Raw genomic sequence first — 26,371 nt, 5'->3', positions numbered from 1 at the left:
TCCATGCCTTGTATCATGCACCTGTTTATGACCTAGCAGTTGACTACCATAGATCAGATCACTATTCCTCCATAAATTCCCTCTCTTCTTTCTCCCCACTACTCTTGGACGTGTCGGGGAGTAGCATGAACTATATATCTAAGCTGGTCTTAATGTGAGAGTAGTACTATTATTAGCACCACTGGTAAGAATAGTTGCTAGATTTGTCTAGCACCAAAAAGAGAGGAAACAGAGCAGAAGGCCTGGAATTCAGGAGTCAGGCTATACTGGGCTCAAACCCCATGTCTGCCAAGAACTTTTTGTGTGACCTTGAACAGGTTACTTGATCTGTCTGAACCCCCACTTCCCACTTTTTTTTCCCCCCAGACGGGGTCGGTCTTTGTTACCCAGGCTGAGGTGCAGTGGCATGATCATAGCTCACTGCCACCTCAAATTCCTGAGCTCAAGGATCTTCTGGTCTCAGCCTTCCAAGTAGCTGAGAATACAGACATGCCCCACCATCCCCAGCTAATTAAAAAAAAAAAAAAAATTGTAGCTGGGCACTGTCTCATGCCTGTAATCCCAGCATCTTGGGATCCTAAGGCAGGTAGATCACCAGAGGTCAGGAGTTCGAGACCAGCCTGGCCAACATGGTGAAACCCCATCTCTACTAAAAATGCAAAAATTAGCCTTATATAGTGGCACGTGCCTGTAGTCCCAGCTACTCAGGAGGCTGAGGCAGGAGAATCGCTTGAACCTGGGAGGCGGAGGTTGCAGTGAGCCGAGATTATGCCACTGTACCCAAGCCTGGGAGACAGAGCAAGACTCCATCTCAAAAAACAAAACAAAACAAAACAAAAAAAACTGTAGAGATGGGGTCTCACCATGTTGCCCAGTCTGTCCACTTTCTAATCTGTAAAACCCAGGTACTCATGCCACTAATGTCACAGGAATGTTATGAAGATTTACTAAGCTAATACATGGAGAATGCATCAGCTCAGAACTTGACACAGGGAAATGGCTCTGCAACAGTTATCGTTATTATTAGTATTGAAGGGGAGCAGATGACATTGGGGTCAGGTGGCTGGGCAAATGTAAGTGGGCCTTACCATGATAACAATGTGGTCTCTCCTTATCTCCTTCTCTTGCTTTATTTTCTTCATACACTTTGTGTCATTTTATCTGCTTAATTGTTTACTGTGTCTGTCTCGCTTTCACTAGAATGTGAGTGCTTTGAGAGGAGAGAGGAAGAACTTTGTCAGTTTTGTTCATTGCTGTATTCCTAGGCCCTCAAACAGAGCCTAGCATGTAGTAAGTATGCAATAATGTAATCATTGTTTCTGGAACACTGTGCCAACTGTTGTTCCAGGTGCCATTTATGTATTAGCTAATATACTTGTAACATCCTTTTGAGATCAGTATGTTATCTCTATCTTACAGATGAAGTAAGTAAGTCACAGAGGAATGGGATTTTTTGTGCCCAGTGTCACACAGTTAATAAGTGAAAGAACAGGCTATCTTTCTCCAGAGCCTGGACTTGTAGCCACTATGCTGTGTTCTCCCCTAGTAGGAAACATTACAATTACTTTTATTAATAATATTATTGAGAACTTAAAATAGTTTATTACCTATATATGCAAAGTCATTTAGCTATCTTTTCTCATTTGCTCATAACACTGGAAAAATCCTGTACGGTCTCCCTCATCCCTCTGCACTTGACGGTTGAGGAAATAACAGATAATGTTTATTGAGTACATCCCATGTACCAGCACATTTATTAACTTGTTTAATTCTCACAATAATTAAGTTGTTGTAAGAGGGACTGAATGGGAACAGAGGAGAACAGTTAAGTAAATAGTATTATACACATTTGACAGATGGAAAAACTGATGCAGAGGTAAAATAACTTGCCCAGGGCCACAAAGCTGAAAACTGATAGATCTGGACCTCAAGCTCCAACAGTCTGACTTCAGAGACTGTTTTCTTAAGTGCCACTTACCTGACAACCTTGCATTCAGAGAGGAAAAATTAAAGTCCACAGGTACTCAACTTGTAAGTGGCAGAGCTGGATTTGGAAATCAGGTTTGCTTTGACCACCAAACTTGTGCTTTTTTGCATGTATGATAGAGCTGAGGCAAGAGTTATGTCCACTTACCCCAAAACTGGGGCTTCCATCCTTCTGTGGCGACAGGGAAAGAGAAGACAAGTGACTTAAGACCACTCAGCTGGGAATGTGGAGCTGTGACCCCTGACTGCAACCTCCTTTCTCATTCAGTCAGGCTGGACTGGGCTGTGTTTTGGGATGGTATGTCTGGTTTAACCAGGCATCAGTCACAGAATAGTCCGTCCTTTGAAAGCAGGTGCCCAGTTGTGTCCCCAGAGAGAACTAAAATTACTACTGGTGTTAGAAGTCCTTCCAAAATGTATGATTTCCTTGGGCTAAAAGGACACCTACAGAAGATCTAATGTCTTTATGATACATTAATGTATGTAAAACAGGCTAGTGGGATGAGGCGAGGGTGGTGTCCTTAGAAGCATGGGAAATCTGGCTGGGCTACACAAACAAAAACATTTCCTTCAGGACTGGCAGCCCCAAGGCATGGGGCAGCTCCTACCAGCAAACAGTGAAGCAGGCACGTGGTGCTGCTGATTTCAGGCCCATGCTCCCGTAGAGGGAGTCCCGGAAGCCCAGGGAAGAGGTGGCAAGGTTTCTGTCAGTGGCAATGTCAGGAATGTATCTTGATATGCCATTCCTTGAAAGTGCAGCTTCCTTCTCCCTTAGCCTGCTCCCTACAGCTGCTGGAGCAGAATTCATGTCCCCCGCTTTCCCCATTGCCTACTGCTCTCCTCTGTTCCCGTTCTGTTTCTCTCTGCTCACTATCCCCTCAGTTGCCTAAACTCCAAGTGGCAAAATCTTTTGTGACCATTTTCTCTCTCACTGCTCACATCCTATTCTCCCCAAGTCCTAGAGATTCTGTAGTAAGAATAATAACTCAGCTGTCCTTTGTTGAGCTTTTACAGTGCATACGTATTGATAGCACGCCAAGTACTTGCCCCCCATTATTTCATTTAATCCTTGCTTCCACCCTCTGTAATATTCTTTTTTTTTCTTTTTTCTTTTTATTTTTTATTACACTTTAAGTTCTAGGGTTCATGTGCATAACGTGCAGGTTTGTTACATATGTATACTTGTGCCATGTTGGTGTGCTGCATCCATCAACTCGTCACCCTCTGTAATATTCTTACTCCCATTTTGTATAGGAGAAAACTGAGTTTGGAGAGGTTGAATAGCATACTCAAAGTTCTGAAGCTAACAAGTAGCAGAGCTGGAATTTCAGCCCAGGTCTTTTTGGCCCTAAACCATGTCCTTTCTACATTTTAAAGCCCCCTTTAAGTGTCCAAAGAGCCTTCTGAAGTTGCGTGTCTGTTGCATTACAACTTTTTTGCTGTCGTTACCTGAGCTGAGCGTGACTTCCTCTGATACACACCTGGTGTATAGCTTTGTACATGTGTCACATTCTCATTGAAACAATAGGAAGTATCATTTCAGTCAGTGGGATTCTCTGTTGTGTGAGTTAGCAGTGGGGCATGCCCTCTGCTTATTGTTCATAGGAAAATGCTCAAGGAATTTTTCAGGAAGGCCCCCATCCAGGATGTTACTGGAAGATCTGCCTGGTGGAGCTTGTACAAACAAAATATGACCCTGCCAGCTCGGCCAAAACCCCTGCCTTGTGCTAGAGGCTCTCTGACCCTAGCGGAAAAGGCTTCCTCACCCAGCCAAGAAACTGCAAAAGGGTGGATCCTGAGCTCCCTGTCTGCCTACCTAGAGGCTCCTGGTCAGACTCTTGCCATGTATTTAGATCTGGTTTGTATATTGCTGTCTACACAAACTAAAAATCTGATCAAGTTTCTTCTTATTTTAATGTAAAATATACATTTTTAAAATGTACTGCTTTAGTCTTTTTTTTCTTTTTTTTTTTAAAGATGGGATCAGGCCGGACACGGTGGCTGACGCCTGTAATCCCAGCACTTTGGGAGGCCGAGGCAGGCGGATCACTTAAGATCAGGAGTTTGTGACTAGCCTGGCTAACATGGTGAAACCCCATCTCTACTAAAAATACAAAAATTGTCCAGGCATGGTGGCTTGCGACTAATTCCAGCTACTCACGAGGCTGAGGCAGGAGAATCACTTGAACCCAGGAAGCGGAGGTTGCAGTGAGCCGAGATCGCACCACTGCACTCCAGCCTGGGTGACAGAGCAAGACTCCAGCTCCAGAAAAAAAAAAAAAAGATGAGGTCATGCTGTCTCATCCAGGCTAAAGTGCAGTGGCATAATCATGGCTCACTGCAGCCTCAGATTCCTGGGCTCAAGTGATTCTTTTGCCTCAGCCTCCCAAGTAGCTGAGACTTCAGGTACATATGATGATGCCTGGCTAATTTTGTTGTGTGTTGTAGGGATGGGGTCTTGCTAAGTTGTCCAGGCTTGTATTTTAGTCATTTTTTAAGTGTACAGTTCAGTGGCATTAAGTATATTAACATTGTTGTATAAACAATCTCTAGAATGCTCTTCATCCTGCAAAGCTCTTTACCTATTAAACAACTCCCCACTTCCCTCTTCCCCCAGCCCCTGGTAACCACTATTCTACTTTCCGTCTCTATGAATTTGACAACTCTTAAGAACTTCATGTAAGTGGAATCATACAATATGTGTCTCTGTGTGTCTGGCATATTTCACTTAGCATAATGTTTTTTATGCTAAGTGTTTTTTATGCTAAGGTTCATCCATGTGATAACACATATCACATTCTCATTTCCTTTTAAGGCTGAATAACATTATATGCTTATACCATATTTTGTTGAGCTGTCAGTGGATCTACTAAGACCCACTGTGACATTGAAGGGCTTACAAAGCCTTTCACTTGCCGGCCTCTCCAGCCTTCTCTTTTGGGATAGTCTTTGCCTTCTTCTTTCAATACTATCACTTTTTTTATCCTATAAGAGCTATATTCTTTACATATGCCATTCCCTCTGGTGAGAATGATCTTTCACTATCCCCCCAACTCTTATGCAACTTAAATATCACTTAGCCTCAGTATCTCCACATTTAGTTCCTGGGGTCCCACAAAGAAAGGTTGGTCAGACTCCTTTCCCCACTTAATTATTTTTATAGAACTCTATATGACTTTATGGTGCATATTACCACTGTAATTTATTCATTAATTTGTATGTGTTTGTGTAATGACTGCCTTCCTTGCCAGATGGTAAACTCCTGTGTATTTAATGCTATCTCCCTTTTTTCTGTCATAATGAGTAACTTACAGTAGGTGCCTAGTAAGTAGTTGTTGAATTAAGCTATAGATTGAATGAATGAATATTGAAAAGAAAAAATTTCAGGGCTACATTCTGAGAGCATTTGGATTTTAAAATGTCTGTGAGATGTTAAATTACCAGTGAGATCTCAAAAAGTCATCTTGCCAGAGCATAGATCTTTGCTCTGTCATTTCTCTGTTGACTAAAAACTTTCATGAATAGATTCTTCATTATTTGAAGATGCTTCATGGCTTCCAAAACTGTAACCAACAACAACAGCAGAGACAGTTTACATTTCCTGAGTGTTTATTCTCTATCAGGCTTTGTACAGGATGCTTTCCATGTATTACCTCATCTAAATCTCACAATAACTCTGAAAGGGAGGTTCTGTTTCATTTGTTTGTTTTTGATTTCTGTTTCCAAATGAGAAGATCAAGGCTCAGAGAGTTTAAATAACTTGCATAGGGTCACTCAGCCTGTAAGTGTCAGGTCCAGAAGTGGAGGCGGAGCTGAGTTTTGTGGCCTGGGATAGAGCCCACCCCTCCTCCTCTTCAACTGAAGTAGTCTCTTTTTATCTGCTTTACAAATGGGGTCTCTGCCTCAGTTTTCTTTGGAGCCAAGGTTTGTGGCTAAAGAAGAATTTGAAAACTCCAGGCCTGTAGAATATATTTGACTGGGATGTACCCTTTTCAACTTCATGCTCTCCCTCCGCTACGTCTCCCACTGTGCTTCCCAAAATGCACTTTGCTTTCTTCTGCAGCTAATAAGTTACTGTGCATCCATAAGGCAGTTTCCAGATCTCAAGATAGAAGTGTTGTGTTTTCTGCATGCTCCTCCCACAGGAGATCCATCCTTCCATCCTAGCAGCAGTCATCCTCTTTCTAAGTAGTGGCTGACAAGTTTGTCTCCACCACTAGTCTGAGCCTCTGGAAAAGATGGGCCAGGTCTGTCTCTTCTGAAGCTCCTTGGTCTGGCCCAAGATCTGGCACAGAGCATAGGAGGCTCAGCCAGTGCTTGATGAGTGAATGCATATCAACTTAAAGTGGGTACTCAGAACTAACCAGCTGAGTTCAGAAGCCTGGAACACAAACTCTAATGTATACTCACAGAACCCCAGGAATGCAAGGTGGAGATGATCAGATGTATTAATCACATTTGGAAAAGAATGAAAATATTTCCATAATAAAATATGTTTCTTTTCTAAAACAGATGTGCTGTGATTGTTTCATGAGGAAGTAATTAAACATGTTTGATTAAAACATTCATAAATGTTACCATTTATTCAAGGCTACTATATCTGCTGCTCTTTTTATTGGTACTTTATCTGTTGTGTCTGCTTCTCTTAATCCTCCAGTAAGGTGTCTTTTTAAATCTTCATTTTAGAGATAAGGAAACTGAGGCTCACAGAGATTAAGTAGCTTGCCCAAGGGTAGTCAACTTCTGAGCAATAGGTAGAGGTATGAACCTAGTCTGTCTGACTTCAAAACTAGTGCCTTGCCATCACCCTAACTGCTTCTGATCTTGTATTTTAGATTCTTTTCAGCTCCGTTCCCTGAACCAGCACACACATGCCCTTCTCCCTCTCAGCCCTCCCTGTGCCTAGCATGGTTTGTCTTCCTCCCTCCCTTTCCCCCTTCTCACTGCACTCCTCTCTCCATTTCCTTGTAGTATCTTTTTGATTATTGCCTCTTTGCATCCTGAAATGGAAATATTTTTGACAATGTCAATGATTGGACACTATTACATGTGGAAACTGGTGTTAATAGTGTGGTAATGTCACATTTGCATTAATAAATACAAAATAATACATTTTATTAAGGCCAAATTACCTATATTATGATATTTGTTTTCTTTATGTAGCCTTTAATTGTTAAGGATTTTTTTAGTCTCATTTTATGTTTTTTAAATGTATGTTTTTTCCTCCATTTAAAATATAACAGTGTAGTGAAAAGAAAAGTTGATCAGATAATTTTTTTTCTTTTATTATGCGTTGTCTAAACAGTGAGATACCTATTTGAAATTATATGAAATACAATATTCAAATACTTCAGTATGTTCTTTCTGGAGAAGTTTATGAGGTTTTTTAAAGGCTTAGATTCATTTATTTTCTGCTTCTCTTAGTATTTCAGCAGGATTAAGTTTTTTGAATCAGTGGATCAAGTTTTAATTTTCATGTTCCTTCCTTATACTGACATATGCTTTGGCAGAACAAAAAAGAGACCTAAACATGTCAGCATGATTTTTGTTCAATGAATTAAAAACCATAAAAGTAACAAGATCTGATCCAAATCCCTAAACTCCTGACATGGTGGTTTTGTCCTTTTCAGTCCCAAGCTTCATATTACTGACTTTGAAGAGCTTTCTGCCTGGAAGCAGAAGTAATGGCAGCAGTGCATGATTTACTTGAACTAGATTACAAGAGTAAAAAGAATATAGGCCAGAAAGATCGGGATTTGAATCCCAGTTCTCTCATTCATGCTCACGGGCAAGTCACTTAACGTCTGTGAGCCTGTTTCCTCATTTGAAGAGTTGTGAGGATCAATGAAGTAACATACTTAAAGTACTCATGTGGCACAGGGGAGTTTAATAATAGTAGTAATTAGACTCATTGTTATTTTGAGAATACCTTCAAATAGCTGAATCCAAAAGGATTTACATAAATATAACTGTTCCCTTCAGAGCTTATTCTTTCTCAAAATTCTTTTTTTCTCAGCAGAGAAAATATAAGGTAGAGTTACTAAATTTTTAACAGCTGCTCATCACTATTCCACACTGAACATGTACCCAGAACTTGGAATTGTCCTTTCTTGAGCAAGAACCGTGTTGATTTGAGGGTCAGGAAGCATAAGCATGTCCATTTTAGGACTCGGCGGGGGCAGAGGAATGTTGTCATACTAAGACCATTGGCTTTTGTGACAGGCCAGCTTGGGTTTGACTGGGTTTGACTTTGTATAAGGTACCAAATTTCTTTGGGCCTCATTTTCTTCATCTGTAAAATATGGTTTGTAATCTTACAAGACTCTCTGTGATATGGCTTCCCAGCCTCTTTTCTTGTCACTCCTTTCTTTGTTATCAGTGCTTCAGCCAATTCCTTAAATGAAACATGGGCTCTTGGTGGTTTTGTCCTTTTTAGTCCCAAGCTTCATATTACTGACTATGAAGAGCTTTCTGCCTGGAAGCAGAAGTAATGGCAGCAGTGCATGATTCACTTGAAACAGATTACAAGAGTAGCAGAAGGAATACAGGCCAGAAATACTGGGATTTGAATCCCAGTTCTCTCACTGGGAAGTTTGGTACCTTATACAAAGTCAAACCCAGTGTGCCCACGTTTGGGCAACTTAAAGCCTTTTTACATGTGTTTTCCTCCTCCTGGAAATTCCAGGAGTTCAGGCCACAGAGAGGAAAGTTATAAACTGGTTGACAGAGTGATGTTAAATTCTTGGCCAGCAGTTAATGTATAGAATGATTTTGTTGAATGTTTTTTGTCTTTTATCAGAGTAACCAGAGAGCACAGAGAAATGCTGGTGAAACTGGCCAAACAGAACACCAACAAGGCCAAAGACTCTTTACGAAAGGTTCGCACCAATGCAATGAACAAGCTGAAGAAATCCAAGGATACGGTCTCGGAGGACACCATTAGGCTAATAGAGAAACAGGTATTATTGCCAACAGATGTAGTAGTATCTATGTATTCAACGCAAGGAATCATTTGTTCATGTTTGAGGTGAGGACAGTTAAAACAGAATACCTCTGATCTTTCATTCACATTATCAACATTGACTGAGTCTCTGTTCTGGGCTTAGCCTAAGGCCAGATTCAGAGGGATCCATAGAGGAGGATAAGACACTTGTATTGTGTGCCAGGTTTTGTGCGGAACGCTTTATATTACTTCGTTTACCCTCATCACTACAAAACTATGAGGTAGGTAGTAAGGAAACTGAGGTTCCAGTAAGTTAAATAACTTGCCCAAAATCACGCTGCTGGAAATTGGTAGAAATCGGATCCATACTCAGGCAGACTGATTTCAGAGCCTCTACACTAATGTTCTCCTGTCTGGTTTTCTGGTTGCTGAGAAGTGAGCACTTAATGTTCTCAGTGTGCTGAGTAGTAGCACTTGAATAAGTCTTAAGCTATTGGAGTAAAATAGTGAGTGACAAGGGGGAAAAGTAAAACCATATGTACAAAGGTATGGTGATATAAAAACAATATTCAGTTAGATCATGGGGGTTTGAACATAGGATAAGACTAGGGAATGAATAAAGAGGAGGGCGGAGCAAGATGGCCGAATAGGAACAGCTCCAGTCTCCAACTCCCAGCGCGAGCGACACAGAAGACCGGTGATTTCTGCATTTTCAACGGAGGTACTGGGGAGTGCCAGACAATCGGTGCTGGTCAGCTGCTGCAGCCCGACCAGCGAGAGCTAAAGCAGGGCGAGGCATTGCCTCACCTGGGAAGCGCAAGGTGGGGGAAGGGAATCCCTTTTCCTAGCCAGGCAAACTGAGACACACAACACCTGGAAAATTGGGTAATTCCCACCCCAATACTGCGCTTTAAGGAAACGGGCACACCAGGAGACTATACCCACACCTGGCCGGGAGGGTCCCACGGCCACGGAGCCTCCCTCATTGCTAGCACAGCAGTCTGCGATCTAACCACAAGGCAGCAGCGAGGCTGGGGGAGGGGCGCCCGCCATTGCTGAGGCTTAAGTAGGTAAACAAAGCCGCTGGGAAGCTCGAACTGGGTGGAGCTCACAGCAGCTCAAGGAAACCTGCCTGTCTCTGTAGACTCCACCTATGGGGACAGGGCACAGCTAAAAAAACAACAGGGAAAGCAGCAGAGGCCTGTGCAGACCCGAACGACTCTGTCTGACAGCTTTGAAGAGAGCAGTGGATCTCCCAACACGGAGGTTGAGATCTGAGAACGGACAGACTGCCTTCTCAAGTGGGTCCCTGACCCCTGAGTAGCCTAACTGGGAGACATCCCCCACTAGGGGCAGTCTGACACCCCACACCTCGCAAGGTGGAGTACACCCCTGAGAGGAAGCTTCCAAAGTAAGAATCAGACAGGTACACTCGCTGTTCAGCAATATTGTATCTTCTGCAACCTCTGCTGCTGATACCCAGGCAAACAGGGTCTGGAGTGGACCTTAAGCAATCTCCAACAGACCTACAGCTGAGAGTCCTGAGTATTAGAAGGAAAACTATCAAACAGGAAGAACACCTATACCAAAACCCCATCAGTACGTCACCATCATCAAAGACCAGAAGCAGATAAAACCACAAAGATGGGGAAGAAGCAGGGCAGAAAAGCTGGAAATTCAAAAAATAAGAGCGCATCTCCCCCTGCAAAGGAGCGCAGCTCATCGCCAGCAATGGATCAAAGCTGGTCAGAGAATGACTTTGACGAGATGAGAGAAGAAGGCTTCAGTCCATCAAACTTCTCAGAGCTAAAGGAGGAATTACATACCCAGCGCAAAGAAACTAAAAATCTTGAAAAAAGAGTGGAAGAATTGATAGCTAGAATAATTAATGCAGAGAAGGTCATAAATGAAATGACAGAGATGAAAACCATGACACGAGAAATACGTGACAAATCCACAAGCTTCAGTAACCGACTTGATCAACTGGAAGAAAGAGTATCAGCGATTGGGGAATGAATAAAGAAAACAGAGTGGCTAGATAATAGAAGGAAGGTCTCGTACACCATGTACAGACTTTCTCACATTGTATGACTATATAAGTCATATGTGGCCACAGTAATGGTACACAACTACCCCAAAACTCAGTGATCGACAATATCAAAGCATTATTTCTTATTCTTATTTCCATGGGCCAGCTGGGGTGTAGCTATTCTAGACTGGGCTCAGTGGGCTTGACTCCAGATCTTGGATTGGGTTCAAATCTGCTTTATATATCTCTTAATCTTCCGGAGCCAACAGGTTTCCTAGGGCCTTTTTCATGGTAACAGCAGATGCCACGATCATAAGCCCAACCACTCAAGTACATTTTAAACACCTACTCTTCTCATATTTGATTGGCCAAAGCAAGTCACATGGGCCAAGCTCAATATCTTTGGTACAAGGAAATATATATATTTATGGAGGTCTGGGGAAAGAAGTGAATATTTGCTGAACAACATCTAATCTACCAAAGTACCATAATCACTTGGGTAGCTTATAAAAATCCAGGTATCTGGGGGCCCCATTTCCAGAGATTGAGTCAGTGAATCTGGGATAGAGCCTAGGAATCTGTATTTTAAATCCTTCTCAGGTGATTCTCATACAGTGACACGCTTGAAAGATTTTTTTTAGATGATGGAGAGAGCACATCTATGTTTATGAAAGATGACTATGGTGGCCAGGTAAAAAACAGATTGTAGGGGGCAAGACTGGAGGCAGGGAGACCAGGGAAGCTGCTGCAGAAATCCAACGAGGAAGTGATGGTGACTTGAACCTGAGTGGCACCTGTAGAAAGATGTAGAGATAGAATTAGTAATGTTCAGTGTAATATAAAGCGTTTGATAGGCCTTAAAGCCTCCTCATCCACGATAAAGCATTATTTTAGGGAGATTGAACAGGCGTGTGGGCTGGATAGGGAGTGAAGAGAGAAACGAGAAGCAAGGAGAAACCTTAGTGGGACCCCTGAAGAAGTCCATAAATTGACTAGCTGCTCACCTTCTCCTCCATCAGCAGTTAAAATGCTAGTTTTACTAGCAATTTACTAGTAGGAGAGCCACAACAATCACCTGGGGGAGGAATTTTAGGTGGCTTCCTGGGCCCTACTCCTGCATTTTCTGATACGTTTTCTGATACAGTAGCTCTGCCTAGGAATGTATATTTTTATTTTACTTAATTTTATTAATTTATTTTTCTTGAGATGGGGGGTCTCACTATGTTGCCCAGGCTGGTCTTGTCATCCTGGGCTCAAGTAGTCCTCCTGTAGCTGGGATAACAGGTGCGCCCAGCTGGAATGTATAGTTTCAAAAAGCTCTCAGGTAATTCTGTAAAACCACATGTAGAAGATAATGACCTAGAAGATTGTTCTACACTTGTTGTCCTGTGACCTTGGGGAAGTTGCTTGACTCTTTGGAGTCTGTTTTCTGTAAAAAGGGATTGGTCATTTCTGCCTTGAATGGTTTCCTTGGTATGCTAGAAAGCACCATTAGTGTACCTGACACCCACACCCTCAGAGCTCCCCTCTTGCCATCTCTCTGCCCTCCTCTTTCCCTATATCAGCTAAAAGAGGAGGTTCAGAGATTAGGCGGGCCTTTCCTGAGCACTGACCAGGCCTCATTAATAGTCTGGGCCCTGACTCCAGCTGGGCCAGCTCCTTGTCTTTCTCCCAGGGGATTTCTTCACTGCTTTGCCTTGTCATTGCTTCTTGGTGGTAAGCCTGTGGACCCCCAGGGCCTACCAGGCACTCCTCACTCAGCAAGCCAGGACATCTGCCTCAGGGACCAGAGCCCACAGCTCCTTGAAAGAGGAAGAATGATCAGATAGCAAGCATTCTTGATAAAACCCTCTTGACAAAGACCTTGCTGGAAGTCTTCACTCGTTAGCACTGGCTTTTCGCCATCCTCTTCAGAGGATGCTTCTTACTGTTGATTTTTGTTAAAGTGAAAATAGCTGTATTAGTTTTGCTGTTAAAACAATGAAGAAAGGCCGGGCACAGTGGCTCAAGCCTGTAATCCCAGCACTTTGAGAGGCCGAGACGGGCGGATCACGAGGTCAGGAGATTGAGACCACCCTGGCTAACACTGTGAAACCCCGTCTCTACTAAAAAATACAAAAAACTAGCCGGGCGAGGTGGCGGGTGCCTGTAGCCTCAGCCACTCGGGAGGCTGAGGCAGGAGAATGGCGTAAACCCGGGAGACGGAGCTTGCAGTGAGCTGAGATCCAGCCACTGCACTCCAGCCCGGGCGACAGAGCGAGACTCCGTCTCAAAAAAAAAAAAAAAAAAAAAAACAAGGAAGAAAATAATTGAAATCTCATCACTCAGATGACTATTATTAACATTTTAGTGTAGAACTTCAAGTTCTCTCTCGAAACAAAAAGAAAAAGTATCATACTATTTACATGACACAATATATTATAGACATCTTTCAAAAAATAATATTATTTAAATGTATTTTTTTTTTTGCCCAGACTGGAGTGCAGTGGTGCAATCTCGACTCACTGCAACCTCCACCTCCTGGGTTCAAGGGATTCTCCTGCCTCAGCCTCCCGAGTAGCTGGGATTACAGGCACGTGCCACCATGCCCTGCTAATTTTTGTATTTTTGGTAGAGACAGGGTTTCACCATGTTTGCCAGGCTGGTCTTGAACTCTGACCTCAGATGATCCTCCCGCCTCAACCCCCCAAAGTGCTGGGATTACAGGCGTGAGTGCCCAGCTAAATGTTTATTCTTAACCAGGATAGTTAATAACTTCATTTACTGTCATAGAGTTAAAAGTTTGGAATAGGAGAGAGCCTTATATACACTTCATGGTGTTCTTTCTGCTGTCAGAAGGCCCCAAACTGGAATTTTTGGGGTGTGTGTGTGTGTTTGTGTGTGTGTACGCACGCATGTTTTAAAGATATAAAACAAGGCTATGGGCCGGGCGCGGTGGCTCAAACCTGTAATCCCAGCACTTTGGGAGGCCAAGATGGGCGGATCACGAGGTCAGGAGATCGAGGCCATCCTGGCTAACACGGTGAAACCCCGTCTCTACTAAAAAAATACAAAAAAACTAACCGGGTGAGGTGGCGGGCGCCTGTAGTCCCAGCTACTTGGGAGGCTGAGACAGGAGAATGGCATAAACCCGGGAGGCGGAGCTTGCAGTGAGCTGAGATCCGGCCACTGCACTCCAGCCTGGGTGACAGAGCGAGACTCCGTCTCAAAAATAAATAAATAAATAAATAAATAAATAAATAAATAAATAAATAAATAAATAAAACAAGGCTATGGCTGATTGTTGCTTCATCAGACAGCTTTAAAATTTTGTTTACTTTTGTTCCTTATTATCAAAGTAATATATGTTCATTGGAGAAAATATAGAGTACAGAAGACTGTTTAAAACAATGGGGGAAAATTCATCCTACCATCCCACATTGGAGGGCAACTGTTCTTAACATTTTGGAATATTTCTTTTTTCCTTTTTTTTCTTAAAAAAAAAAAAAAAACTACATAATTTTAAGCATGGTTGAGAAAATATAGTATATATGCAATTTTGTATTCAGCTTTTTATTTTCTGTTTGACCTCAAAGGCATTAGCATTTTTCATGCCTTGAAAAACTCTTTGTAAAACTCTTTCTGATGGCTGTTAAATAGTTGATGTTGTGGTGTTCACTTTCATAAGTGAAACCCTCTTTTTGGACATTTTAGTTTGTTTAAACTTTTTTGTTGTAAAGTTGCAGTGAGTATATATATATCTCTATATCTTTGTTGAGATTTCCTTAGAATAGACTGGAACGTCCCAAGTGTGGAATTACTGTACAGAAGGATTGCATATTTTTTATAAGATTCTTGGTACATACTACTGTGTTTTTAAAGTATATATGTATTTAACTTGCCTTTTATAACCCCTAACACTTGAACCTAGAATTTTTTATTTGAGCTGAAAATGTTGCTTATCTGGGAAGTGTTGCTTTTATTTTCACACTCTAAAGATTGTTATTCTTTGTATAAATCCATATGACCTTTCTAGAGGATAATATACACTAAAATCCATACAATTCTGATTTAGTGACTTAGGAATTTGCCCAAAATAAATAATCAAGAGCCTTATTTATAGAAATGTTCATTGATATATATAATAGTAGAAAACTGGAAACTGTCTATAAATTTTTGACTGTGGGAAGTAAATTGTTTTACATTCATTAAAATCTACATAGAAAGTTATAAAAATATTTTATAGACATGGTAAATTTTTTTGGAATTTGGTTTTAAAAGGTAGATTATACTGCAGTTTGATTTTATTTTTATAAAGGAAAGTCACATGTACATAGGGTTGGCAGCTTATACATGTCAAAATATTAAAGGTGGTCATTTCAGAAGATGGGATTATAAACAATTTGGATTTCATTTTGTATGAGATTATCTTTTTTAATTTTTCAAAAATCTTTTGAGGTCAGATTTTTTAAAGCTTTATTATAAAAATGCTTCTTTAATTTTTGGTGTATGGGAATGAAATGATAGGCCAGGCGCGTGGCTCACGCCTATAATCCCAGCACTTTGGGAGGCCCAGGCAGGTGGATCACAAAGTCAGGAGATTGAGACCATTCTGGTTAACATGGTGAAACTCTGTCTCTACTAAAAATGTAAAAAATTAGCCAGGCATGGTGGTGGGCGCCCGTAGTCCCAGCTACTTGGGAGGCTGAGGCAGGAGAATTCCTTGAACCCGGGAGGCAGAGATTGCAGTGAGCCGGATCGTGCCACTGCATTCCAGCCTGGGTGACAGAGCAAGACTCCATCTCAAAAAAATAAATAAATAAAAATAAGAATGAAATGATTCATTTGTAGGTTCTATCCCTGTAGTCATGTTTGACCCCCAGATTTCCTCAACTGTTTCCCCACCCCCGCTACTTTCCAAGCCCACTTCCAGGCAAGCTTTGCTGAAGAAGGACTGGGGTCTTCCCGCTCAGGACTCTGACATCTGCCAGCCTGCTGTTTCACCTTGGCTTTGGTTTGCTATAAATGCGCCTGCTGAACATTGATGTACTTGGCAGAAACCACCAGTAACTTTGGCCAAGATCCTTTCACTGCTGCCTTTCCCTGAGAAACAGTGCTGCTCTGAAATGAGCAAAGCTGGGTGCTAGCAAAGCTAAAGGAGGGAAAAGCTCCTGGCAGACGGGTGGCAGGCAGGGAGCTGGTCCAGGCAAGGCAGTGGGGGTTTTGAGCTAGGCCTCAGGAAGGATGGCTGGTAGGCAGGCCTGCCCCAGGAGTGTACTCCGTGCTCCTGCCATTCCACTTCTCTGTCCCTGCCTTTCATTTTCCTGAATTTGTAAGTAGCAAATGTGATGATGATAACGATGATGACGATGTTATAATCTCTATGAGGCAGCGCATTATATTGGCAGGGGTTCTTGCTTTGGAGTGAGACAGGCCTAGATTAAAATCCTGGCTGTTTTACTTCTTAGCTGTTAACGTCAGCAAATGGTGTCATCTTTCTGAGCCTCTGTTTCTTCATCCACAAAGTGGGAGCACAGGATTGATATGAGGACAAAATGATGCTACATACTTAGAAGTGGCTAGTATGGTGGCTGGTCCTCAGTAATTTTTCACCCTATTTCTTTATCCTTCTCTTCTCCCCAGTCTTGCGACTTTAAATGTAGAACTTGGATTGACTCTTAATGTCCCTAACACAACCTGTCTGGAATGAGGAAGGACTCGGCCAGGTGCTATGGGACCCCTCCAAAGGGGAATAAGAGCCTCAAACTGGCCATTAAGATGGGTGAGTTCCTGGCTCAGCCACACCACTGACTTTTTTTTTTTTTTTTTTTTTTTTGAGACAGAGTCTGGCTGTATCCCCCAGACTGGAGTGCAGTGGCGCAATCTTGGCTCACTGCAAGCTCCGCCTCCCAGGTTCATCCCATTCTCCTGCCTCAGCCTCCCACAATGGCCAGCTAATTTTTTGTATTTTTAGTAGAGACGGGGTTTCACTGTGTTAGCCAGGATGGTCTCAATCTCCTGACCTCATCCTCCCGCCTCGGCCTCCCAAAATGCTGGGATTACAACCACTGACTTTTTATATGATCTTGGACAGATCAGTTAACGTTCTGTGCCTTGATTTACTCCTCTGTAAAATGGGGGTAATACCTATTATACCTACTTTATAGAGGCTATGTGAGGTTGTTGGATTTGAATGAAGTAATAGAAGATAAAACACTTGCATTCCTACTATGCAACTGTCAAGTTAAATAATGTTTATTATATGGTAAAGAGAGATAACAGTCTTTCATATGTTATAGGGATTGTGTGCAATAATGCTTGTAAAGTTTTAACCAAGTGTCTGACATGTGGTAAGTACTCAGTAAGTGGAAGCTGTTGTTGGCCTTGTTGCTATTAATCATCATTATTTTAAGACGTCTGATAAAGGTAGAAAAGATGAACTTATAGGTAGGCTGTCCCCAAGAACACCTTATGCTTGTACTATGGTAAAATGTTAGTAAATATTTTCACTAATTTTTTTTATTTTTTATTTTTATTTTTTGAGAGAGTCTCTGTTGCCCAGGTTGGAGTGCAGTGGCACCATCTCTACTCAGTGCATCCTCCACCTCCTGGGCTCAAACTATCCTCCCATCTCAGTTTCCTGAGTAGCTGGGACTACAGACGTATGCCACCATGCCCGGCTAATTTTTTGTGTTTTTTTAAGAGATGAGATTTCCCCATGTTGCCAGGCTGGTCTCAAACTCCTGGGCTCAAGTGATCCTCCCACCTCAGCCTCCCAAAGTGCTGGGATTACAGGTGTGAGCCACCAACCACACCTGCCCTATTTTCATTAATTAATTGGAAAGAAGTCAGGAAGTGATAGTAAAAGTTATAGTAACACGAAATAGCAAATAACCAGTTTAAAATGTGCTTGCATATTCATTTGATAGATGAGGAAACTGAGAGTCAAAGTGGGAAAATGTGACTACACATTTTCACCCCACTAATTTCACCCAGAACCCATGTTATCAAATTGTTACCCTAAGTACTCTCCCTCCTCCCAGTCCCCATCCTTGTCCCCAAACTACCCTCAAAGCCATTTTTCCAGAGGAGGCTTTCAACCATCATTCCTGGCTGTCCCAGGCTGCCAGCCTGCAGGTGTTGGAGTACTGCTGGGCACCATGCCACACCCCATGCAAGGCAGCCACAGAGGGGCAAAAGCATCTCAAGGCTTTGTAGCTAGCTAAGTGAGGAGGGACCAAACTGTCATTCTGAGTCCAGCCACTCTTGCAGTGTCTGGCAGCCCCCAGGTGCTTTGCTTTTCCAGCTGAAAAAATGTACAACTGTTGCTATGGTGAGAGCCTGGCCACCTCCCTGACTGGGACCAATTGCTCTAAATCCTTTTTCGTTTCTACCCTTTTTAGTGCATTTAGTTCTCAATTCCTAGCCAAGGCCTGTGGTCTGCAAATAAAGATGTCCAACAGCCGCGATGCTGCTGAGCATGCAGATTCTTGGCACCATGCTGCAGCCCTCAAAGCCTCCTGCCTAAGGCTTCCTGCTTTCAATCTCTTAGACATAGGAAGGAGGCTGCAGCAGCTACTATATTGTATTGTGTTTTGTTTTTCATTCTTAGAGGGAGTACATGTTTATTGCAGAAAATTTGGAAAATATAGAAAAGCACAGAAAACTTTAATAATTATTCACTTAGTGTGTTTTTCCTGAGAACTTGATATGTGTTAAGTCCTAGGCTGGATGTGAGAGATGGACATGAACGATACATTACCTATCTTCCCATCACTAAAATATAACCACTATTAATATTTTGACAAGTTTCCGTGCAGCTCTTAAAAATACACAATTTTTTGTTTACATATTTTAGAGATCATTTCTACTATGTATATATACAATTTTGTGTCCTGCTTTTCTTCAGTTCAAGGATAATGTGAGCATGTTTCCATAATATGTACTGGAATGTTATTCATATTAACACCCTATCCTTAAGAAGTAGAAAATCTTAACCATTTTTAATGACTCTATGTATTCAACTACTTCCCCATTCTATAATTTAGATTTTCTAATTTTTGTATTATTAAATATAAAGCTGGGATAAATATCTTTGTGTATAGAACTTCAGAAAATTTTTTCAGATCCTGTTCATGTGATAAGTTCCCAGTTGAGAGATTTTGGGGTTAAATGGTATGAACATTTGCATCAATCTGAATTTCTATCAGTGATATATGAGCTTATCCATTTCATCATAGCTTGCTGGCATTGAATATTGTAATTAAAAACCACAGCATCAAATTTTGCTATGATAGCTGAATTGTATCTTGTTTTAATTTGCATTTCTTTCATGTCTGTTTTCCATGTTTGTTAACCAGATGTACCTCATTTTTTTTTTTCAAGGCTTTTTTTTTCGCTTAACTATTGGGATCTTAATATTCTTCTTATCAATTTGTATGAGGGCTTTATATACAAAGTACTTGAGGTGTAGGAAATTCTAGAGGCTCATTAGGGAACAGATAAGACTAGCTTCTCTGTATTGTAGATTACTAGTTAAGAATTTTGGGCTGTGGAATCTAAATACTGTGGATTAAATTTTGTCATTCCAGCTTTCTAGCTATGTGTCCTGAATAAGTAATCTAAATGCCTCAGTTTTCCTGTCTGCAAAATGGGGATAATAATAGTATCTATCTTACGGGTTTGCTGTTAGGAGTTAAAAAGAATATATATGTATAAAGTTCTGAGTACAGTGCCTGGCTGGTACTTAATGTGAACTTTTGTCACTATTATTTCTCACATAATCTTTTCATGTTTCTGGAATATTCATCCCCTACCCTTTTCCAGTCCCGTTAATCAGGCTGTCTCATTTTGTGTTCTTGCAGATCAGCCAAATGGCTGATGACACAGTGGCAGAACTGGACAGGCATCTGGCAGTGAAGACCAAAGAACTCCTTGGATGAAAGTCCACTGGGGGCCAGCAGTACTCCAGAGCCCAGTTTCTGCTGGATCCCATGGGTGGCACATTGGGACCTCTCTTCCTCCCCCATCGACACAGAAGACTGTCACCACTCTGACAGAAGGCTGTCCCTGTGAGGCCCAGACTTCCAGTGGAATACTCAGACTTGTTCATTCTCTTCCTCCTTCTGCTCTTGGCCTTCTGACATGGCTGACTGTCAGAAAATACGTGCTGCTGGCAAAGGGCCTTTACTCAGGCTTTTGCTTTGACTTGATGTCGCCAAGGGACTGAGGCCATTGGCAGGCTTAGTACCACCTGCTCCTCATCTTAGGAGCCTCCTTTTCAAATAATTAGGCTCTGTTCCCATTTTAAAATTCCGTTTGGGCTGATATTGGCCTTCACCTGTGACTGGACACTTTACTAGAGGCCCATTTTCACTAAACAATAAAATCTAAATAAATTGGAAGGAATAACAACCACAAAGGAAAGAATAGAGTTGGTCTGGATTGATGATCACTGAGGATCTGTATGTGAAGCACCCAGAACAGTAGTTTTGCTTCGGAGTCATCTTCACACATGCTCTTTTCTCTGCCTGGATCTCTCTTCCCCCCCTTACCTGGCCAGTCCTGTTTATTATCAGGCCTTGTCTTGGATATCACATCCTCTGGGAAGTCTTCCTTTCCCTCCCCTGTAACCTAGGACTCTTATTGCAGGCTCTCATGGCATAGTCTACTGCTTTGTACGAACTCTTAAGTATTTTTTTTGCATTTAATTAGCCTGTATATCCTCAGAACTTTGTGTAATGCTTGGAGCATAGTAGGCAGCCATATGTTGTATTGTGAATAAATTGCACATAGTAGCTACCCAGAAAATGCTGACTTCTTTTCTTTCTGGTCTTAACACTGTCCTATCATTTTCCACTCTTGTACTTGTTCTCAACATTTACTTGGCAGTGAGACACCTTTCCCCCAGGGCCTGCCCGTTGTTGACAGACAAGTGGTTTGTTGTGGCCTGTCTTCGGATGCTGGGTTGTTAGGTTTTTCCCTCCAATTATTTTTTATTCATTCATTTATTCCTAATATAGCCATTATGAGTTGGGCATTATTTATAATCTTGACAGTAAACTTAAGAGATGTGTATTATCTCCATTTTACAAATAGGAAAACTAAGTCTTGACAGTATTAGGTAACTTGCCCAAAGTAACAAAGCAAAGCCGGTAAGTGGTAGAAGGTTTTCCTGATTCATTGTCAGTGTTATTTACATAGAAGTGAAGTTTCTTGTCCAGGGTTACATAGCTAGCAAGTAGCAGAGCTGGCATTCAAATTGAGGCCTGATGTGCTAATGTAAAAGGAAAAAATCAAACTTTTTTTCCTTTTATACTTTCACACTCAACATGGAACGCTTCTGTGACCAGGTGTGTGAGTTTGTTTCCCCTGCACACCAAGCAGTTCTCCAGCAGACACCAACTGGGTATCCTATTATTCAGTTCATTTCTGACATTACCTGGAAATAGTGTCAGATCCCACGGGTTGAGGGCTCCATCTCCCAAGACTGCCAGCACTTTCAATGCTAGTCACAAGTCTGGGCCACCCATACTCCTGACTGACCAAATACAAACTAGAGTCCTTGACTTTCTTGGGTTCAGTTAATTTCCTAGGACAGCTCACAGAACTCAGGGAAACACATTCACTGGTTTATTATAAGAGATACAGCTGAACAACCCAATGAAGGAGGTACACAGGGCAAGGTTTAGGGAGAAGGACAGGGTGTGAAGCTTCCATGCCCTCTCTGGGCTCACACTGTCTTGGCACCTCGCCAATCTGGAAGGAACCAATGTCCTGCTTTCTTCATTAGCATTTAGTGAGCACCAACTGTTTGTCAGGTAGTGTACTATGTACTGGCAATACAAAAATGGGTAAGATATGGCCCCTGTTTTGAGGGAGTACATAGTGCACTGAACTAAATTGCTATCTATAATAATCTCTCAGGTAGAAAAGTAGGAAGTTCATTCCAATTCTGCAAGGTGTCTGCTTTCAGAATGGAGCCCACTTTGGTGGTGGCAAGGCCTGGCTGAGTTCTTTCAAAGCAGCATCCAACTTCTCACTGCTCTTTGAGTTCCTCCATATTCTATCCTGTGCTGGAGGCAATAAGGGTTGCACTTCCCCCTTTACTTACACTGGTGAAACATGCAGTGAGGGTTCAAGGTCAAAATTGGGTCAAAGTTAAACTAACACAGTCTCCTGCCCCACTTACCTGTCCTCTAACCCCATTCACCAGCCCTAAGTGGTCATCACACGATTAGAAGTCAGCTGGGGGAAGAGCAGGGCTAGATAGAGCAATTAGGAAGCCTCTATTGGGGTAAGTCACATGACAGGGGCTTTGCAACAAACAGTCTCTCATGAGTGGCCGAAATCCCCCACTCACTGCAAATGTGCTTCTCAAAGATGCAGGATTTTTTAATAAACAGAGGAAATGATAAATTATGTTGTAACTCCACTCCAAAGGCATTTGGTTCTTAACAGCCAAATCCTCTGTAGTCTTTACATAAACAAAAACTTATTTGGTGAACAGACAGGGAGGAGAATGAAAGATTTTCTGTACTTGGGTTCCACATGTCAACAGTTTCTCTCCTGTGTGTATGTTGGCCAAAGCTGTATCATGATAAATGAATAAAGGAAAATCTTGAGCCCAGGGCAGTCAGACAGCTCAGCAAATGGCTTTCAGCTGATTACTCAATTTCAGTTGACATTTATCACAGAGTTTCTCTGTTACTCTGTGTGTCAGGGCTGCAGTGGTGACAGGGACAAGAATGAGACTACCTGTTTGGATATAGAGTAATGCTGGAGCAATTCATTCTCCATCTCTTGTCTCCTACAGCCTCTCTCAAAAAGAAACGCTGAGTGTGGAAATTCTCACACTTGCCGGAAGAATTAACCACCTGTTCTATTCAGTTTAATGACTTTCAAAGTCCCATGAAATATTCAGGCCAAAGAGAATTTGATAATTTTTATCCTGTTTATTTTTTTCGTGTGTGTGTGTGTGTGTGTTGGAAATTACAAAATAAGTTGGAATGTAGAAAGTTAAAACATCTCACCAGTCCCTGATCCTACTCCTTTAAAATTAGGTATATATCCTTCCAGACCTTTCTCTGTGCATATGTGTGTGTGTGTTCGTTTCATTTTGTTTTGCTTTTTGAGACAGTGTCTCACTCTGTCGCCTGTCGTGAAGTGGCACAATCATAGCTCATTGCAACCTCAAAGTCCTTGGCTCAAACAATTCTCCTACCTCAGCCTCTTGAGTAGCTGGGACTGCAGCTATGCACCACCACACCTGGCTTTTTCTTTTTCTTTTTCTTTTTACTTCGTTGCCTAGGCTGGTCTCAAACACCTGGCCTCAAGCGGTCCTTCTGCCTCAGCCTCCCAAAGTGCTGAGATTACAAGTGTGAGCCACTCTGCCTGGCCATAGATCTTTTTTTTTTTTTTTTTTTTTTTGACACGGAGTCTTGCTCTGTCGCCCAGGCTGAAGTGCAGTGGTGCAGTCTCGGCTTACTGCAACCTCTGCCTCTCTGGTTCAAGCAGTTTTCCCTGCCTCAGCCTCCTGAGTAGCTGGGATTACAGGCGCCTGCCACCATGCCCAGCTAATTTTTGTATTTTATTTTTATTTTTTTTTAATAGAGATGGAGTTTCACAATGTTGGCCAGGCTGGTCTTAAACTCCTGACTTAGGTAATCTGCCTGCCTCAGCCTCCCAAATTGCTGGGATTACAGGTGTGAACCACCGTGCCCGGCCATATACTTTTTTAGAAGGAGAGAGGGGAACTATTCATATTCTGATGTTTGCTTTTTTTTCTTACCCTGTAACAATCATGGTCATCTGTCTGTGTGTGTACATGTAGATACAATTTATTCTTTCATTGTGATGCAGTATTCCATAATATGGATCTACCATAACTTATTTCACTATTACCCCATGACACTACTTAAAAAATAAATTATTTCACATGCATTGGAGGATGTTTGTATTTAAAGATTTTTTTGTTGTTGTTGTTAAAGAAAAAAGGCCCCTAGTCTAAGATTATCTGATAAGGTCTGTTCTTTCTCCCTCAACCTCAGACCAACAGTTATTGAATGCCTACAGTGGACCAGGTTCCATGCTAGACCCTTTACACGTGTTACTATATTGAAACTTCTGATCAGTCCTTGTTAATGTAGCTGTTATGATTATCTGTTTTTCTGTGAAAAAAACTGAGGTTCAGAAAGGGTATTTAACTTGCCCAAGGTCACACATGTAGTAAGTGCTAGAATGAAATTTCAAACCCACATCTGACTGAAGTAGGTCCTTAATCAGTGCACTTTGGTTCCCAAGTCTTCGCTGAACACTTACTCAAAAGGGACCTCGTGCTGTTCTGGACCTGGATGGTGATATGAGAGAAGCAGAAGTCTTGCTTTCATAAAACAAATAGGAAGCTGTTCCTAATTAATGACTGCGTGTAAAACAGCATAATACCTGGCACATTGTAAACACCAAAGAAATGGTAGCTCTTATGAAGACAGTAAAGATTACATATTAATCCCCCATCTGTTTGGCCATCTTCTCTAGAATATGTCAGAGAGGAAACAAAATGTTCACCAAGCAGTGAATAATGATAATAATAGCAATAACAGTATTGACAGTATCAGTAATTAATATTTGCTTGGTGCTTTTTAGTTTTCAAACTGCTTCTACATTCTTTGTTGCATTGAAACCACTCAGTGAAACTTTGCGGTTAGAAAAAGAGTGATCATAAAAGTTTGTATCCTCAAAAGCCACTTTGAGGCTTTCTTTTGCCCAAATAGATGGTCATTTTTCATGATGTGCATTTGAAATGGTATGTTCCCTGTTTTGGGGGTACAAATTTTGATATGTATGCAGGAAATGTAGCTTCTAGATTATGTTGTTAAGGTTTTCCATTATTTTTTGACCCTTTGATGAGTCTTGGACTGAAAGTGGTGTGTTTCAGACCCCTGCTATTAACACTTCTCTTTCTTCTTGCATTTTCTGCTTTATGAAAATGGATTCTGCTTTGTGAAAGTACTGCTGTGTTGTTTTATACATAGCGCTCCAGACGCTTACATCTTCTTTATTTCATTCAGTGCTCTTAGTCTGAATTTTGTCTTGTTGTATATTAGGATTATAGCTCTTGCTTGCTTTTTGTTTACATTTGCTTTCCCCATTTCTTGATTTTTAGGCTTTCAGAATCACTGTTTTAGGTGTGTTTCTTTTTTTTTGAAATTGGGTTTTGTTCGATGAACCATTCTGAAACTCCTTTTTTCTTATTTTTATTTTTAATTGTGGTAAAATGTACATAACAAAATTTGCTCAACCATTTTTTTTTAGACAGGGTCTTGCTCCGTCACTCAGGCTGGAGTTCAGTGGCATGATCTCGGCTCACTGTAGCCTTGACCACCTGGGCTGAAGCAGTCCTCCCACCTCCCACTGTCTCTGTCTCTCTCTTTCCCTATTTCTTTCTTTCTTTCTTTTTTTTTTTTTAAGAGATGGCGGGGGGGGGGTCTCCCTATGTTGCCCAGGCTGGACTTGAACTCCTGGGCTTAAGTGATATTGGGATGGCAGATATGCCCGATGAGCATATACAGCTGTGCCTGATGAGCCCTGTCTCTTACATTTCTTTCTTCTGGTCTGTGTTTCAGTCCATCCTACACTGTTAAGTTAGAACAACCTGAAACGTAGATTTTATCATGTCACTCTTCTCTCAGAAACCTTCAGTGGTTCCCTGTTGCCTGCTGAATTATGTAAACTCTTCACCCTGGCATTCAGTAACTTCTGCAATCTGGGCCTGATGTATTCCTTTAATTGTGATGCATCTCTTACAACTACTCTGATACAACCAGTGCTTAAGCTAAACGGAATTCTTAGCTTGTCTGAAAGCTAATAATTTTGTGCTGCTTTCTCTCACCTGCAAGCCTTTTAGGCTATTTTCTTTGCCTAGTATGTGCTCCCTTAAACCCCTTCCCCACCAGCAGGCAAAGTCTTAAAAGGCCTTCTTGATCCCATGTTCTTCCTTACACTAACTCATTCATTCATTATCCCTCCTGATACTTCCGATTCATTCATTCATTCATTATCCATACTGATGCCTCTCCTGATCCCTAGACCTGCCTATGCCTATTAAGCACTTGGATTGGCCTCAAGCATCTGCCGTTCAGCCACCCACCTGCACTTCCTCTCTCAGGAAAAGCCTCACCATCCACCCAGGTGCCAAGCCAGGACACTGGGAGCCACTTTTGCCTCCCTGTCCCTCGCCCAATAAGTCACCAAGTCCTGTTGATTCTTACCTTCAGCATACCTTTCCTTTCCTTCCTGGGCACACCCCTGAGTGGTGCTCACCAGGGAACAGAGGTGGCAGATGTTCCAGGCTGGCTTCACCTGGGTCTCTGGACACTTGACTCAGAGGCAGAACATGGGTCACCCTAGATAAGCCTTGTGTGAGTTCCTGGCAA

General features: G+C 41.9%; 1 protein-coding gene across 5 annotated transcripts in view; it reads left to right on the top strand.

The window, feature by feature from the left end:
- The window catches only part of MRRF (mitochondrial ribosome recycling factor), a 64,990-nt gene extending 44,247 nt beyond the window's left edge, over positions 1-20,743 (top strand). For all 5 annotated transcript variants that reach the window (XM_023198598.1, XM_023198593.1, XM_023198597.2 and 2 more), the window contains 2 exons: positions 8,786-8,945; positions 19,802-20,743. In XM_023198598.1, coding sequence (XP_023054366.1) covers positions 8,786-8,945; positions 19,802-19,879 — 238 coding nt within the window. In that variant the 3' untranslated portion in view covers positions 19,880-20,743. The remainder of the gene's footprint in view (positions 1-8,785; positions 8,946-19,801) is intronic.
- The last annotated feature ends 5,628 nt before the right edge of the window (positions 20,744-26,371 follow it).

This window comes from Piliocolobus tephrosceles, chromosome 14, assembly GCF_002776525.5.
Source record: "Piliocolobus tephrosceles isolate RC106 chromosome 14, ASM277652v3, whole genome shotgun sequence".
NCBI lineage: Eukaryota > Metazoa > Chordata > Mammalia > Primates > Cercopithecidae > Piliocolobus > Piliocolobus tephrosceles.
The sequence above is the reverse complement of the archived record's forward strand: the minus strand, read 5'-3'. Positions and strand labels throughout refer to the sequence as shown.